General features: G+C 48.7%; 1 protein-coding gene across 3 annotated transcripts in view; it reads right to left on the bottom strand.

Moving 5' to 3' along the window:
• Positions 1–4,387: 4,387 nt before the first annotated feature.
• The window catches only part of NTRK3 (neurotrophic receptor tyrosine kinase 3), a gene marked incomplete at both ends in the record, with an annotated part of 190,721 nt that continues 178,817 nt past the window's right edge, over positions 4,388–16,291 (bottom strand). For all 3 annotated transcript variants that reach the window (XM_084293285.1, XM_084293283.1, XM_084293284.1), the window contains 2 exons: positions 4,388–4,573; positions 7,408–7,566. In XM_084293285.1, coding sequence (XP_084149411.1) covers positions 4,388–4,573; positions 7,408–7,566 — 345 coding nt within the window. The remainder of the gene's footprint in view (positions 4,574–7,407; positions 7,567–16,291) is intronic.

Raw genomic sequence — 16,291 nt, 5'->3', positions numbered from 1 at the left:
CTTGTATACACTGTGGTACTTAAAATTCTATGCCACACTCCCGAAACCAGTCTCAATTTCCTAACCCAAGATCCTCACTTGCCTTCTACAACCAGCCCTTCCTTTTCCTTGGCTTTTTTATTTCCCCACATATTTTACCACCTTGTTCCGCCCACTCCTGGGGACAAGCAGACGGCTCAAAGCTAATGATGTCTCTCAACCAAGCAGCCTCTCCAAAGGCATTCCAGACTTTTCACATTTGTCTGTGCAGCACGTGCTCCCAGAGCCACCTGTCTGCAATTCAACACCCCATGGGCAGAGGCACAGGCCTGAAATGAGGCAGCCCAGGCTCTTTTTCACCCCTAAAATACATGCCTCAAGGGATATTTAGATCAATATGCAATTTTTTGTGGGAGACAGGGTGGGCTTCCAATCTGTCAGATCGTTGCAAGTCTTCCCTTTTAGCCACATTTCAGCTTTCAACTTGGAAGCTGCCAGACCATGATGGAAGGAAAAATAATGGCTGGGAAAGACAAGACAGGCCACAGATGAGCCCATAAGGCTAGAGCCAAATTTACTGCCCACACTTTGCAGCCCTGGCATCAAATTGCCATCTGTATCATGCACTAAATAGTGCCTTCCCCACCGGGACAGCATCACGTCAGTGACACCCTTAAGGGACTGAGTTGGTGCTCACGTTTGCAGTGCTCAGGAGCAGAATGCTGCTTGGATGGGCGCCATGGCCTCTTGTCAGCAGTGCCTAGAGCAGCATTCCTCCCAGCTCCCTTTCAGGAAGCCCCTTCAGAAAACTGCTGATAGTGGAGGTCAGGTGCTGGGAACAAGGTCTGGCCTGCCCTGGACCTGGATGAGACCTGTTGGTGCTCCCATGCCACAGGGATTGCTCTCCTCTCTTAGCAGAGGCTGGGGCAATGGGATGTCACTATCTTGGAAATGGAGAAGGAGCACAAACTCATTTCTCTTTGCCTCCAAATGTTGCCCACACTGAGACTTATGGCACTCCGTGAGGGTTTCCCCCAAATCTGCTCTTCCTCCTCCCTTCACATGCAGTGGGGCAGTGGCAGGATCCCCTCAAGAGCCCCTCATCCCACAGGGAAGGCGCCACCATCCATGCTGATGGGCTGCTCCTCTTCTGGCCCAGGGAAGGTTCTTCTGGAAATGAGGTCTCAGGGTGTTCACCAGGAACTCGGCACAGATGCTTTCCCTCTTCCTCTCCAAAACCAGGCCTCTCTTCCCCTCCTGACCAGGCCTGTCATACCGAAAAGGGACGCAGCAGTTTCAATCACGTCTCCAAAATACAACACAGCCCCTTCTTCCCCGCCAACAAACCTCCATCCAGCACCACCAGGCCAAGGGGCACAGGGAAGCAGCAGCAGACAAGGAGATGTCACTACAGCTTGTCCTGTTCTTCTGAGCAATTGCTCACAACTGGCTTTGACAAAAGGGCCTTTTTCTGAGGCAGTCACTGCACTCGGTGGGGCTAACAGCAAAGTAGACAGCCTGAACCTTGGTCTGAGCCAGTTCACATCTTCTGGGGACCCATCCCCTTGCCTCTTACAGGCTTATTTCTCACCACATGGCCCCGAAGCCTGGTGAGATGCTCAGCTACTGTGCTTGCCTCACTGTCGTGACCATACAAATAGCTGGCACAAGGGACAGGGCGGTGGTGGTGGGGAGGAGAGGAAGGAGGAAAGAAGGAAGAAAGGAAGATATAGCTATTATGCATAATGGTTCTAGGGGAGTAACGGCTATGGGAACACAGTGTCTTTAGGTAATTTGTTGTGTGAAGGCCCATGAAAGTGGTAAAAAGAGAAATGAGAGCCAGAGAGGAGGGTGGACAAAATGGTGGCCTGGCACAGGCCAGCACTGTGCCTGGGAGCCACGAGAGCAGGAGGCCTTTTGGGGCATGGGGCAGGCAGCCCCAGAGAAGGGATTCCTTTTGGAGGCACTGGGCTATGAGCAGCCACCACTTCTTCTCCCTGCGTACACTCTCCAGTCCTGTCAGCCAAGCAGCCTGCATACAAAGAGAGCCATGCCAGGGCTAGCAACCCTTCAACCAGTTTTTTTCACTTCCAAAGATGAACCTTAGCTGGTGGGTGAGGAAAAAGGCTGTGTCCTTATTCCCATATGGTTACTGCCACCCATCCCCTCACCCAAGCACAAACTGAACCCATGGACACTGCTGCCACCACAAACTTCCTTGGAGAATTGTCTCCTGCCTCATTTGAAACCATAAGGTCAGAGCCATGAGTGGGAGGTAGAGAAGGGCAAGAGACGAGGAGGATGAGGAGAGGATGCAAAGCCTTCCCTTTCAGTAGCTGGCCATAACCAGGTCTCAGCCAGTCTCACCCATCTCCTCTTGCATCCTGGCCCTGAACACCACTCTGGCTTTGGGAAGGAGTCAAAATCACTTCTCCGTCTCCTCTTCCCCTATCTGCATTCCCTTCCAGACAAGCACCACATCCAAGCAGGCTATTTTTGTGCTGGCGATTGTCGCCTTCTCAAAATTGCCTTGACAATGCCTGTGGCGTCCGCTCCCTGCCTCCTGAGAGCGGCTGCCAAGCTGAGGTTCCCCCTCATCCTCCACTACTGGAGGAAAAATAAAAAAGCAACCCAGGAAGGTTTTGTTTTCTCAGCCCAGTCTGGATGGGCAGGATTCAGCGTCTGACTCAGCCGTTCCCCAGATAGGGATAATTTCCTGCTCCAGGGAGGTGGGCTGTAGGGAGGATGCTGCTGTCTCTCCCTGGCTGTCCCCAGCACCCCCTGTCGCTGCTGTCAGCCCTTTATCCTCATTGAGATGCAAGGCTGGCCACTGCGGCCATCCGCTGAGCTGTCTGCTCCTGAAGGCACCTTCCCTTCCTTCCCCCCTCCTCCCAGGGCTGCCTGTGGAGCTATTCTTCAGCCTCTGCATTTCACAACAGCTCAAAGGCAGATGCATCAATCCTTTCAGGGGATGGGGACGTGAGGAGAATGGCAAGGGGGCCGCAGGCAGGTGTTGGTAGGTTCCCAGCCATCTCACAAGCCTTGTCCCCCTCCCTTGCACCCACTGGCTTGTGCCCAAGGCTTGGACTGAGGCATGGGGCAGGGATGGGGAAGGGAAGAGGATAGGGAGGGAGAGCACTGGGATATGCTGACCCCATAGGCACGCTCAGCTGGCATGCAAGCAATTCCCAGCTGGTCTGCTCACTGCAGCCTTCCCCCGTGCATGAAACAAGGGATGCAACCCTGTCTGCTGAGGGTCTACACCAATATAGCTGTGGTGTGGACAGCTGAGGCAGGGGAACAATCCCATGGCCTCAACGAAAGTGAAGGGTGAGGAGAAAAGGCAAGGGCTGGGGCTGGGGGGGTTGTTCCTCTCATCTCTGCCAGGTGCAGAGAAGAACAGCACTCCTGTCTCACACACCAGAATGGGTTGGGATGAATCAGGAATGGTTTTTAGGATGCCCCTCAGCCCACTGGGGGGTCCCTTCGGTGCCACTGCTCTCCTGCCCCAGAGAGGGAGGGAGGGCTGGGTCCGGCCGACGCGCTGTCTGCGGGAGGGCAGCTGGTTCCCGGTGTGTGTTTTACCCGTAGGTGCCACAATCCTTTGACTGTGTGTTTGAAAGCCTTGAGTCTATACAGTTAAGAATCAGCAAATTAGAAAAATTGTCCTGAAATGTTGGAGGGAGGAAAAAAGGCAGGAAGGCAGAGAGGGGCAGGGAGGGATGGAGAAGGAGGAAAGGGCTTGGTAAAAGAGTTCATCCAGGGGCACTGCCCTGGCTTTGCGCCCATCACCTGTGGGCTGGGAAGGAGGAAGGGAGGCGAGGACAAAAAGGGAGGACTGATTTCACACATTCAGTGCATATCATACAACCGGGGCAGGGCTTTCCTCCCAGAGCTCCTACCCAGGCTGGCATCACTGCTGTAGCCAGACTAGAGCCCTGCCCAACAGCCCGAACCATACTCACAGCAGGGTTACAATTCACTGCTTCATTGCTCGGGGGAAGATACCTTCTCCTTTCTTCTTTTCTTTTCTTTTTTTTTTTTTTTTTTTTAATTATATATATATAATTACTTTTTTGTCTCCCATTTTTTTGTTTCTTTTTTTTTTTTTTTTTAAGTCTTATTTTTCTGTAACAGCAGCTTCTTTCTGTATTGGTGTGGAATTTATATATAGAGAGATATCTATAAATATATATAAGCCAAACTGCCTTACAGGTCATTTTTTTGTGGGATTTTTGTTGTTTTGCTTTCTGTTTTGTTTTGTTTTGTTTTCAGTGTTGTATGTGTAGCAGGCACTTGAGTTTATATGAAGATGTTTGCTTGGGAGCTGAGGGGCAAAGGACTGGGGAGGGGGAGAGGGAAGGAAGGACGGAAGAAAGGAGCAGGGACTTTTGACAAGTGGCCACTGCTAGCCAAGGATGTCCAGGTAGATTGGTGTGGCCTTGCCCAGAGCATGAAGAATCTTGTAGATCTCCTTGATGTTGAGCCGTTGCTGAGGTTCTCTCTGCCAGCAGCCCAACATGATGTCATAAACCTCCTTGGGGCAGACTCGAGGTCTTTCCAAAACTCGGCCTTGGGTAATGCACTCAATGACCTGAAAGAAAGAAAAAGAAGAATAACTCAGCACGATCTGGGCAGTTTCTGGACGATGTCCTGTCCCGGATACTTCTTGGCCATTGAGGGAATGGGAATGCTGAGGAGCCTAGAGGTCCACAGATCCTCAGTGCTCATCTGTGTGTCAGAAATAATAGTTTTACAGGGAGAAGTTTGTCTCCAGAAGCAGTCTTGAAGCTCCTCAAAACTTTCCTCATTTGACACCTCCCTCCCTCACTGCACCCTTCAGGCAGGAGGTTACAAGCAAATTGCGTGATGTTTTAATTGAAGTTGTCAGGTTTTTCCTGATAGTTGAAGAATGAAAAAAAAAAAAAAAAAAGCTTTACAATCCCCAAACTAAACTGATATTTTACACAGCTGAAATGTTGTTTTATTTCCCTGAAAATCAAGTCCTTTCCACTGCAAAGCCCAGGAGAGTTCCACGAGAGAGTTCAGCACTTCTCTTTCTACCTTCATCTCCAAGGGCAGCTTTGCTTCATTTTGACACAGAAAAGCAGTTGGAAAAATAAAAAATAAAAAAAAAAAAATCATCTCAAATCACATCTGTGATGGAGAAAAAAAAAAAAACTGCCGTGTTAACAGTTTGTTCTGGGTCAGGTCAGTGCTGCTAATGAGAGAAATGTGAGCTCTTGGACAGCATGAAATTCTCTTCAGAGGGATGCTAGTGGCATCCCCTATGTGTCTGTTTGAGTTTTGCTCACCGAAGGAATGGATGCAAAGGGAATGAGGGTACGAGTTGTCAGAGAGCTGCTATTACCTCCTGGCCTCCTTGGCTGGAGCCGATGAGCCCTGGCATTGCAGTGTGCGAGTGACCTGCCACGCTCTGCTGACAGACACAGATCCCAAGCAGTGTGTTGAGGGAAGCCACCCAGCAAGGGGTGTTTGGAATTTATCAGTTATGAATAGTAATGGCCCTGCCACACAGCTCAACGGATACTTATCGCTCTGCTGTTTGCATATAAATGCAGAGGGGCGCGATTAGGATCTGCTGAAAGCAGGCCAAGGCGGATGCAGTGTGCAGAGAAGCCTGCATCAAGGCAAAGCTGTTGGCAGCATTGACATATGAGAGGACGTAGGAGGTACAGGAGGTAAGTTATGGTTTCTGACAGGCATCCTGGACATGCAGAGGAGCCCTGCGGTGGGCCCTGTCTCTCCAGAGCAAAGGGCACAGGGCTAATGGACTGGCTGAGGCTTTCAGATTAAGTTGTTCCCTGCCTCATCCACCTGCTGTGAAAGGGTGTCCTCCAGCCCTGAACAAACCTGCTGAAAGTGCTCTGGAGGCCACGCAGGCACTGCAGAAAGGAAGGCAAACCTAAACCTTGGCAATGCCCTCACCCAGCGTGCTGCTGCTTGGCCCACCAGGCTTTATGGTGGTGGCCAGGCTGCGCTGCTCTGATGTCTCCTCGTCCAGGAGCTGGTGGAGCCATCAGTCCCCTGGGTTCTTCCCCTTCTCCATGACCAACAAAATGAGCCAAATAAGAGCTAATACAGCTCCCTCCCAGCAGGATAGCATGGTGTGGGTGAGACTCCTTAGCTCTCAGAAAGAAGTGGACACAGTGGTAGGACAGGGAATTACACAGCTCTTCCAGGGATGGTAGGAAAACCAATACCCTGCATCTGTGCAGCTCTTCACTATCCCTCCTCCTGCCTGGGGTACGTTTCTCAGCCCCACTATCCTGCAGAGGAAACTGAGGCAGAAAACACGAGGACAGCCAAGCTCTCTTTTCCAGCCTGCCTCTCACCACATGCTCATTTGTGTGTGTTTGTATTTACCCTCCCAGGGAAATGCAAGAGCAGCTCATTAAGTAGCGTGACAAATAACTTCTGTCGCTGTCTATTCCATTGTTTGTGTCTCTAAAATGTTTGCGTGTGCTACTTTGGGATATGCAGTCAGGCCCCATTGAGCACACGAATGGGCAAGTATTAGAGATGTAAAGCAACACCTTGGATTTGCCATCTCTGCAACTCACTTAATTAAGGGATCTGTATCCAGAAAGCAGAAATGCACATTTCTCATTACAAAAGGTGAAATTTCTGAAATCCATTAGATACACAGTAGGATAAAAATGTGCAAGGTTCCCACACACGGCTCTGTCAATGCATCCGGCTCCTCGTCTATAATACCCCCTGCTATTCTGAGCAAAAAATCTTCCAGTGCCTTTCTGCTGATGTGCCTCAGACCTTGGCTTTGACACTCTGCTAATCCTAGCCAGCCTTCCCTCGACTTTTTTTACAGCGCAGCCCTACACTGTTATTCAAAGAAATAACAAGGATGAACCAGCCCCTCGGGTCCCATCCTCAAGGAACAGGGGCAAACTCTATAATAGGTGTCCCCGTGGCAAACAGCCCCACAGAAGTGTGCCACATGCTTCAAACACTTTCTCACAAACTGAAGGCTGCAGTAACAGTGTCAGCTACAAAATAAGGAGAAAGAGAGCATAGGAAATGCAGGGTGACTCAATAACTTATATCTGAGCAGTAATTTGGGTATTCTGTCAGCACACAAGAGTTTATCAGGTGCGGCTGTTACAGAGCAATGTCAGGAACTCAGAGGGCAGAGACTGGGGATAACCCACTGCATGGCTTTGGCAGAACCCTTTCATTCCTGAGTGCCTTGCTTTCCCCAGCTCTTAAATGGAGATAATGACACTTTTGCCATCTGCAGTTTCTTATCTCTGTATCTAAAAAACCAAATAATTATCACGGGTGCCGATGAGAGGACAATCAGCGTATGGATTGCTTTGCAAGCAGTCTGGAAAGCAGGGATGGTAACAAGCAGTGTTTCCAGCTGAAGGTGTCTCAGCACTGTTGTACCTCTGTGTTTGAGAGCTGGAACCAGGGCTGCTTCCCGTACGTGAAGATCTCCCAGAGGATCACCCCGAAGCTCCAGACGTCGCTCTCCGTCGTGAACTTCCTGTACATGATGCTCTCCGGAGGCATCCAGCGGATGGGCAGCATGGTGTGTCCTCCAACCTGTGGGAGGACAAAGGCAGGAGGAGATCTGAGTGAACGGAGCCCTGGGGAAGGGAGCAGCCCTTACATAAAGTGAACAAACTCAGGGCTTCCCCGCGAGCTCCATCAACAAGGAGCTGCTCGAAAGAGCTAGGTTGGATGCTGCCTCCCTGCCCGCCCAGGGGCTTACCCGCCAGTCCCACCTGGTTAATATGACGGATAGGGAGTGAAATGTATCGAGATAAATGATGTTGTCTCCTCCCAAAACAGGCTTGTAAAGAAATCAAATGACAAACTGCCAAGCACATCCTCAGACCCTACACTGGTGGTGAACCAGGAGGCAAGGCAAGGAGCAGAGCATTCGGCAAGGTGCTGGGATGAGTTTTGCAGGGCCTCAGTGCTCTGAAGCATCCTCCAGAAATACAGAGAGGGCTTTGTCCCTCCTCGGCAAGGCTTGCTAAAATCCATACACAGGCATCTGCACATCACCTAATTACGTGGAAGATTTTTTGCACTCATAAAACTGTGCTACAGGCCTTTTCAAAGAGTTCTTTGAATATGTAAATGACTGCAGGACCGCACTGCAAAAAGGCGGTCTGTTTGTAAAGAACGGGCTCTTACAGGCAGGGATATGCCCAGTGTTTGATGGAGGCAGGAAAGCCAGCCCCTTTGGAGAGCCTGGAAATGGAAGAGCCCATGGATGAGGTCCCATCAGGGCGTGCTATGTGAGGGAAAGGCCCTCTCTCCATCACAGTCTGCCTTTCTCTAGGGCACTTGAGTCCAGCAGGTGAAAACATGCAAAGATGTCGAAAGCAGATGGATTTACCTTCAGATCCACTAGAGGTTTCTAAACAAGTGTCTCTAAGCAGGGAAAGTTTTTTTTCCTCTGTTCTGTCCTATACAAGAAGCACCATCTGTGGGGAAGCAGCTAGTTGATAAGCCCAGCCGGTGCTGGGAGCAGCACAGCCACGAGGCTCCAGCACTCGTTTCTGCTGAGGATAAAGCGTCCAAGGGTTTAGCAGTGATGAGAGACGGTGCTTTTGTGATGCTGCTCAGAAGTCTGCTTGTCTCATTATGGACACCAAAAAAAAGCAAGCGCTAATAACTTTGTAGCACCACAGCTGAATCAAACAGGCAGAAATCTCTCTGGTCCTATGAAGGAGTGGGGGAGAGGCTTTCTAGTTTTCCTGCACGTGTGTGCCTATTCAAAATAATGAGATCGTTGTGCTTGTTTGGATGAAAACGTTTCTTGTACAAACTAAAGCTCTCCTCCAAGCTCCTGGCATTCCAAAGTTCCCACTGGTTTCTGTGCCTGATTAAAACCAGAGTGGGGAAGGGTCAGTACAGAGACCAGCCACGTTTCTTGGAAGCAGGAGGGACAGGGTTGGTGAGCAGTGCTGGAATAGGTTGTGAAATGGAGACAGTGCCTTGCAGGCTTTCTGCACGGAAGGTGCGAGCCAGGCCCTTCTGGGGTCTGACAGAATTTGGACCTGAGCTCGCAGCATTGTGCTCAGAGGTCTGTGGACCAGCCCTTTTTCTAACTCTGAAAGTCTCTTTCTACAAAAGAGAGAAGGAGTTTAAAAAGTCTCGGGAACATCTTTCATTCCTAAGTGCAGGAATGCTCAGAACTGCAATGCATGAAGATAAAAAGCTCCGTGCAGCTCTACACCTCCTATGCAGAGATGCCTTGGCTGGTGTGGTCTCAGCTTGCTGCTCTGCACTCCCAAGAATGTCCTCCCTTAATGGAAATGGAAATACCCTTTCCTTGGTTTGTTCCTTTGAAACCCTGTCCGCAATTTTAGCTCTTTCCTGCTTTCTCAGCTTTTACAAGTTGCTTTCCCTTTCTGTGAAGGGCTCCAAGGAAATGTTATCGACAGAACATGACATACATCAAACTTGATTGTTGCAAAAACTCTTTTGCACTAATGCTTATTTTTTTCCTCCTTTAAGTAGCTCTAGCTCTTCAGTTTTCTGGCAATCTCAAAATGATTACAGATTGCCAAGCTCTCTGCATTTGCAATGTCCTGAATCTTGCAGGATCATCTGAGATTACAGGTAGTACAATGTATTGAGCACATTTAACTCCCTTTCGAAGAAATCTTAGGGCAGTTCAGAATCTAGGAACCAAACCCTCAGCTTACACAAACAGTATTAGCACTACTTCTCGAATGGGAGTGCCCTGAGTCACACCACTAGAGGATTTGGCCCCGAAAGCAGCAGAGAAGCCAGTAGACCCATTTCACTTCTAATAAACTACAGTGCAGTCAAGGTCTTTGGTCTCCTCTAGACACATCCTAGTGACAAATTGCCAGTAAAGTGACATACACAGTCAATAGTTGTCCCAAGGACGTGACGACATGATCTTGGCTTAGCTCATATGGTAGAGTCCAGCGACTGCCAAACTCTCTGTTTGGCATCTCTGCCCTCTATGTCACATGAGACATGTCTTTTACTAAAAATAAATCTGGTACTAAGTAATACATTAATTCTGGGGAGAAAACCAAGCCAAGCAACGCCCAGAACTGTGCGGATCCTGGCATATGGCTCAGCTGTGCTCATAGGTAAGAACCTCAAAGGTATTCTCTGCACCTCGCACAGAATACCACATTTTTGAGAGCAAATGTTAAGTCTCGTCTGCTAGCTAACTGTATGCAGAACAAGCATCAATTAAATTGCACCACAAAATCACTCCGATGCCTAGCTTAGCACACAAAGCTGAATATTACATTTTAAAGCATTTCCTTCGACTGTCCCTTGGTGCTCTCACTGCAAACTGATTAGGATTAAAATTCCCATTTCACAGATGAGAAAACAGATGTAAGAAGGCAGGGAAAGGTCCTGCTCTGACACTGTACAGTGAGCAAACGCTAAGTTGAGCCTTCTTGGTCTGCAGTCAGCTGTACCCTGCTTTCTGCTGATGTAGCAAAATGATTTAGAGCTGAGCACAGATGGATTGAGCTACTGATGCCATAGGAAACAGAGTGTGTCCAGGATGAAGGAAATCTTTTGCATAACATGCAATGGCTGTGATCTGTGTTATGCCAGCATTCACTTGCACGTGATTGCCACGGCTGCATGCTTCATTTGCAGGACCAGCCATTGCCAAAAGCATGAAAGTAAAATGATGCTATTAAACCAGGCTAAAAACAAAACAAAACAAAACAAAACAAAACAAAAAAACTAGATGCTGTTTTTTGGTGATTTTTTTTTTTTTCCTTTTGTGGAGCCTGTTTACATGGCATGTCCTTGGCTCTGGAAGGAACTGTTACTGTGTCATTAGAATCTGAAAGTTTGCTTTGGTCAAGTCTCTGCTCACAGCAGGCTTCTGAACTAAATGACCTCGCAGGACTTGTGATCTTGATGCTCACCATGAGCATGGTATTGCTGAGCCTGTTCTGAAATAGTCAGGTCATCTTCCCACCCATCTGCCTCCATCCCCCTGGGGAGCCAGGGACAGGAGACCCCAGGCCTCATTCCGGTGCACATCCCAAAGCCACTAAGGATGAAACGTCCTCCGACAGCAGCACTGCAACATCTCTCCCAGAGGCACTCCACAACCTGGAAGAGGCTTCTGCTTTCAAGTAAATATGGCAAGCAAATCCTCTGCTGTTCTTCCCCTTAAATCCTACGATGCTGCCAAGCTCACCCTTTCTCCTTGTTATTTTAATGCTTCATAGACCTGCAGACTGGCCTCTTTATCCCATTGCCATGGCTGTCTAGCTTTGCTTGATATTTTTAGCTAACTTCCTCTCCCTAGATCAACTCCTCGTGCCCACATTGACATGTTATTCCCACTGCTTTGCTCTTTCGGTTTGCAGTACTATCCTGGTAATAAATAGAGCAATCAGTGTGTATCCTCTGAGCTGCCAAAGTTTCCTTCTTCTGTCTCCATCTCAGGGTTGCAGCATCATCCACTCATTTCCATCGCCTCCTAATGGTTACTCCCAAGGGCACGACCTGATCTCCAGCCACACGTTTCTGATACTCCAGGGCACCAAGGCTGTGCTCTGAAGCCTCATTACACATCCAAGCCCCCAGACGGCGAGATAACCAGCCACCCCCTTTGAGCAGCTTATTGCTGTATTACAGCTGAACCTCGGGGAGCTGGGAGAGGTTCGTGAAAGGCCAGCGTTAATGGCCATTAGGGAGAGAGATAATTACTTAATGCTAGTACAGCACTTTGAAGATGTAAAGCTATATAAGTGCTATGTACAAGTAGTATTATAAGGCTCTAGGTTTGTCTGCTAGGAAGGAAAACGGGTGTCTGGGGAAAGGATTCTCCTTGTCCCAGCTTTCTGAATGACATCCAGCTGATTAGGAAGGGAAAAGATGACATGTCATCCCCGATGAGTTCGACAGTACAGCAGCAGGTAGTGGAGCAGCAGCGTTCAGCAAAGGCGGTGCAATATATCTGCAGTTTGGGTCACTTGCAGAGATAACATGAAAAATCAAAACCAGAGCAGAGCTGAAAAACCCTCGTGAGAACTTTGTATGCGTGGGAATCCAGACCTCAAAGCTCTGAAGGCAGGCATTAGCAGGCAGCACTGCTTCCCCCCTCCTGGCCCCCACACTAGCTCCAGGGCTGTACCCCAAGGCAGCATTCAGAGGGGGGTACCGAGCCATCCACACCATGCTCACAGCTGAGGGCTGCTTCAGAGATCTCAGCTCAGAATGGAATTTGCTCTCTGGCATGCTATAAGGCTGTGTTTTAGTTTTCCTTTTGTGCAGTTGCCTTCCCAACTTTGAAGTAAAAAAGAAAAAAAAAAAAGAGAAAGAAAAAAAAAGTAAATAAATAAATCAGTGCATTGCTTTCCAAGGTCATTTGACATTTGTTTTCCAAGGCCATCTGACAGCTGTATTCCTGCTCTTGGCTTACTTTGGGGATGTTCTGTTCCTGCTCCTGCCTTGGGAAGTCACAGGAAACACTGCAAGGTGTCTTTGCATGGTGCAGCATTGCTTGAATGTCCCTTAAGTGTGCAGGAAGCCGAGATGTTTGAGTTTGTACAGAATCATGTAGCAGTAGTGGAGACCTTGGAACTATTTCTCTCCAGGAGAACCCACTCAACACATCACCTCTTTTTAGAGGTAGCAATAAGACATGCGTTCCCTTGGTTTCTGCTGCTGTAGGTAGGGATGACCCGGGCTCTTCTTTAATTGCAGACCTGGCTGTCATCCCAGGCTGGGCTGCACTACAACACGTGGCCTTTAGACCTCAGCTTTAGGAGCTGGGTGATCCCTCGAAGATTAACTCTGAACATTCCCCCAGCAGCCAGATGTACGGCCTCATCAGGACAAAAAAAAAAAAAAAAAAAAAAAGGTAATGGAAACAAGAAGCACAAAAAGCTGCATGTTTTGGCTAAGTTGAGTACTTGGACAAAATAAAAATAAAATTGAAAAAAAAAAAAACATTGTAGATTGTGCCCTTGTGAGCTGAAGTTTCTCAAATGAGGTTGGGGCAGGAGAGGGTGGCTTCTCAGGGAGAAGGCAAAGGGATGTAGATGTTTGTGGGTGAAACTCTAGGAGGAAACAGTCCTTCCATAACATCAGTGCTGGATCCAGAACTGAGACACATCCCTCTATCAGTCAGATGGGCCAGCATTTACCTGTGTGAATCCCAAGAGATCCCTGGGCACCTTGTGCAAAGCAGAGGGATCAACTGTGACATGCCAGCCAGATCGGGGCTTTGCTAATGGTTAGCTGTCCCAGAGTTCATGGTCTTAACTGCCACCTTACTGGGCTCTAAAGCCCCTAAGTAGTTTCCATCAGAGGCAGCTGCATTAAAGTGCACGTTGTGACTGGTTGTGATTCCCCAGTACTTTATCTGTAATTTCCTTTGGGTTTATTCAGGAAGGAAGGTGCTAGCTGCATCTTAGACAGCACCATTTCCAGAGTTATTCTCACCTCCAAAATCCCAAAGCTGTTCTCCTAACTCTGAAAGGCATCACGGCTGTAGCAGCCACAAGCTGAAGCCCCTGCTCCCTCCTCTTCCTAAAAATTTGTAAGATGTCCCTGCAAACTCTCTCAACCAAGGCCTTGCCTTCAAGTCTTGTACCTTTGCTGTCCCCGCTGTCACAACCAGTGCTGAAGGTGGGTTTTAATACTGTCAACAAACAGCAAAAAGCTTCTGCCAAACATTTCAATTTACTCGGATCGTTGTGTCCTCACCATGCATCACTGCACATGTTTGTGGCACTCTCTGGGCATGGTCTGATCCTGTCCCATCCTCACCCCCTGAACACAACCATCTCTCCCAGGCCCTGGAGGTGCTGCAGTATGGGGCTTGCAGCCTGTTCCTCTGCACATCAGTGAGTGAAGACACCTAATAGCAATCTGCAAGGGGTCTCAGAGGGTTTTGGGGGGCTTATGAGGTGAAGAGTGACCGTAGCCGTGTCTACTATGTGTATGCACCTGCACCGGGTGTCCCAGACTCACCCAAAGCAGAAGAGGTGCCTGCTGCCAGAAATTGGACTTACCCAGGGAGAGCACGGGGAAACCAACTGTCCCTGTCGCGAGGTGATGTAAGGAGCCAGATGGACTTGTTTGGGAGCAGGGAGAGCTCAGGCAGGGTTAATGCGAAACTGAGAAGGGGGTGAGACCTTCCTGCTGTCAGTTGGACTCTTTGGCAAGGGGCTGTTTGTTCCCCCCAGCTGCACATACTGTGTTTAAACATGAGCCTAAGAATAAAGCCTACCATTGACATTGTTTTTCCTTACTTCATTTAACAAACTAGTTGCTTTATGACCTGTAATTCTGCATCACGTTGAATCAAGCAGTGTAATTTGCAAGCAGGGACGGTGGCCTTTCTCCCTGTTCCCCTCATCTCTGCTCCACCGAGTGTGTTTTAATCCCACGGTTTTCAGCATTCCTAATGAGCCATTAACAAGCTGCCAATTACTTACGCAAATGAGGGGGGGCAGACATGGAGGGGTGGCTGTAGCTAGAGGTAAATTCTGCTACCTCAAAACGGCCTGAGATAAATCACTGCTTCTCTAAGAGCTGCCTGTACCCAAGAGTCCTCTCACTTATATTATCTGCCATCTAAAAATGCCAGAGGTAATGCAGAGGATGGTTAAGAAAAGGGAAACAGAGGAGTAATTGCACATATATTTTTAATTATGTTTGCCAATAATCTATTTGGTGCGCTCCTTACTACAGATCACCACTCCCCTTTCCTTTCCAGCTCTCAAAGCAGCTAGGAGAGGGCTGCACAACCAGCCTGCAGAGGAACAAGGGCCAGTTTCTCGTCTTCATGTAAAAATAAACGCTCCAAAAATAATGATCTCCATCATGAACATCAGACATGAGCTATGAGGAAGATATATTTGGGAAGAGCAACTGTACTTTGCAAAGCACTTGGAAAAGAGGTCAGTGAGGCCACCACCAGCTCCTCAAACTCTCATCCTAATAGGTGCTGCTAGAGCCTCCTGCCCCCCAGGCCAACATACTGAAAGCTTTGTGGGGCCCAGAGTGAAGAGAACCCACATGAGGACATCTCAGACAGTTGAGGGAACTGGTAGCACTGGGATGGAGACACCAGCAGGACACCCAGTGTCTTCCCAGGAGTCCCACTGCTTGGCTGTGGCTTGGTGCTGGGTGGCTGGTCGGAGGGGTGCATGCAGACGGTGGCCTCTGCAGTGTTTTGCACCAAAGCCCCCATGTGGGCACTCTATCCAGCATAATCTGGGAAGCCACTAAACCCTTTTAAACTCCAGCCATCAGATAACCAGTTTGTCAGGCACCACATGGATTTACTGATTTTCTCCACAAGGTAGGAGACCCTGGCACCGCACCACGCTCTTTTTTAGGGCGGACATGCTCAGAGATGTGCAATACCCATGAAACAGCACAGCTATTAGCTGGTTCCAACTTCAAAGGGGATCTGTAGTCTGCAAAGACTGCGAGCACCAACAGAAATTGTCCATGACTGATCTGCATTATCATTTTGCAGTGAGCTGGTAATACTACAAGAAGTGTTTAATAGCTCAAAAGCTAATCAGATAGAGGCTAAGTTAAACCATCACGATGCAAGGAACATGTCCATCAGGATTCCACTCTTGTGGCAACACAGGGAATGAAAATCAGCTCAGTTTCTGGCTCCAGAAAGTAGGAAGAATATTTGACCAATAAATCCTAACCTGGTGATATAAAAGCAACATCTCGACATGGCCTGAGAAATGCAGCTTAGGAAATAATACCAATAAAGCACTTGCATGTGCTATCACTCTATGCTAAAATGCTTTCAGATTGGTATCTCATAATCTCCCCTTCCATCGTTCCTCTCTGTCTGTCCTGACAGTGACTCCCCTCTGGGTACCCAATAAAGCTCCGTCTTTGTCTGCAGCCAGAGCCGTCCCTGACTGACGACTCTACATGATTTAGATAAGGCTCCATTACTTAACTTCTGGATGCTGGATAATCAGTTCAACTGCCTTGGCATTAATCATAATAATATTCAAAATTCATTAGGCTAGATTGTTTGGGAATCTATTTCTTATTAATGTCAGATTCGCTGAGCATAGGCCTGGCAGCAGAGAGACACAAATTTAATACAACGCAGGGCATGGGGACTCCCAGCAGAAGCAGAGCCCCTTCCCTTACGCACAGCTGGGTGCTGAGCTGACAGCCTGTCAGCTGGGAGGGCTGGTGGATAACAGAGAAACACCATGAGCATGCTGCCTATTGGCTCACCGAGGGGTACCTATAGAAACGTGCAGAGGGTGGAGATTTGGGGGAATCAGATCCGCAT

This window comes from Netta rufina (genome assembly GCF_964035555.1).
Source record: "Netta rufina genome assembly, chromosome: 11".
NCBI classification, from domain to species: domain Eukaryota; kingdom Metazoa; phylum Chordata; class Aves; order Anseriformes; family Anatidae; genus Netta; species Netta rufina.
The sequence above is the reverse complement of the archived record's forward strand: the minus strand, read 5'-3'. Positions and strand labels throughout refer to the sequence as shown.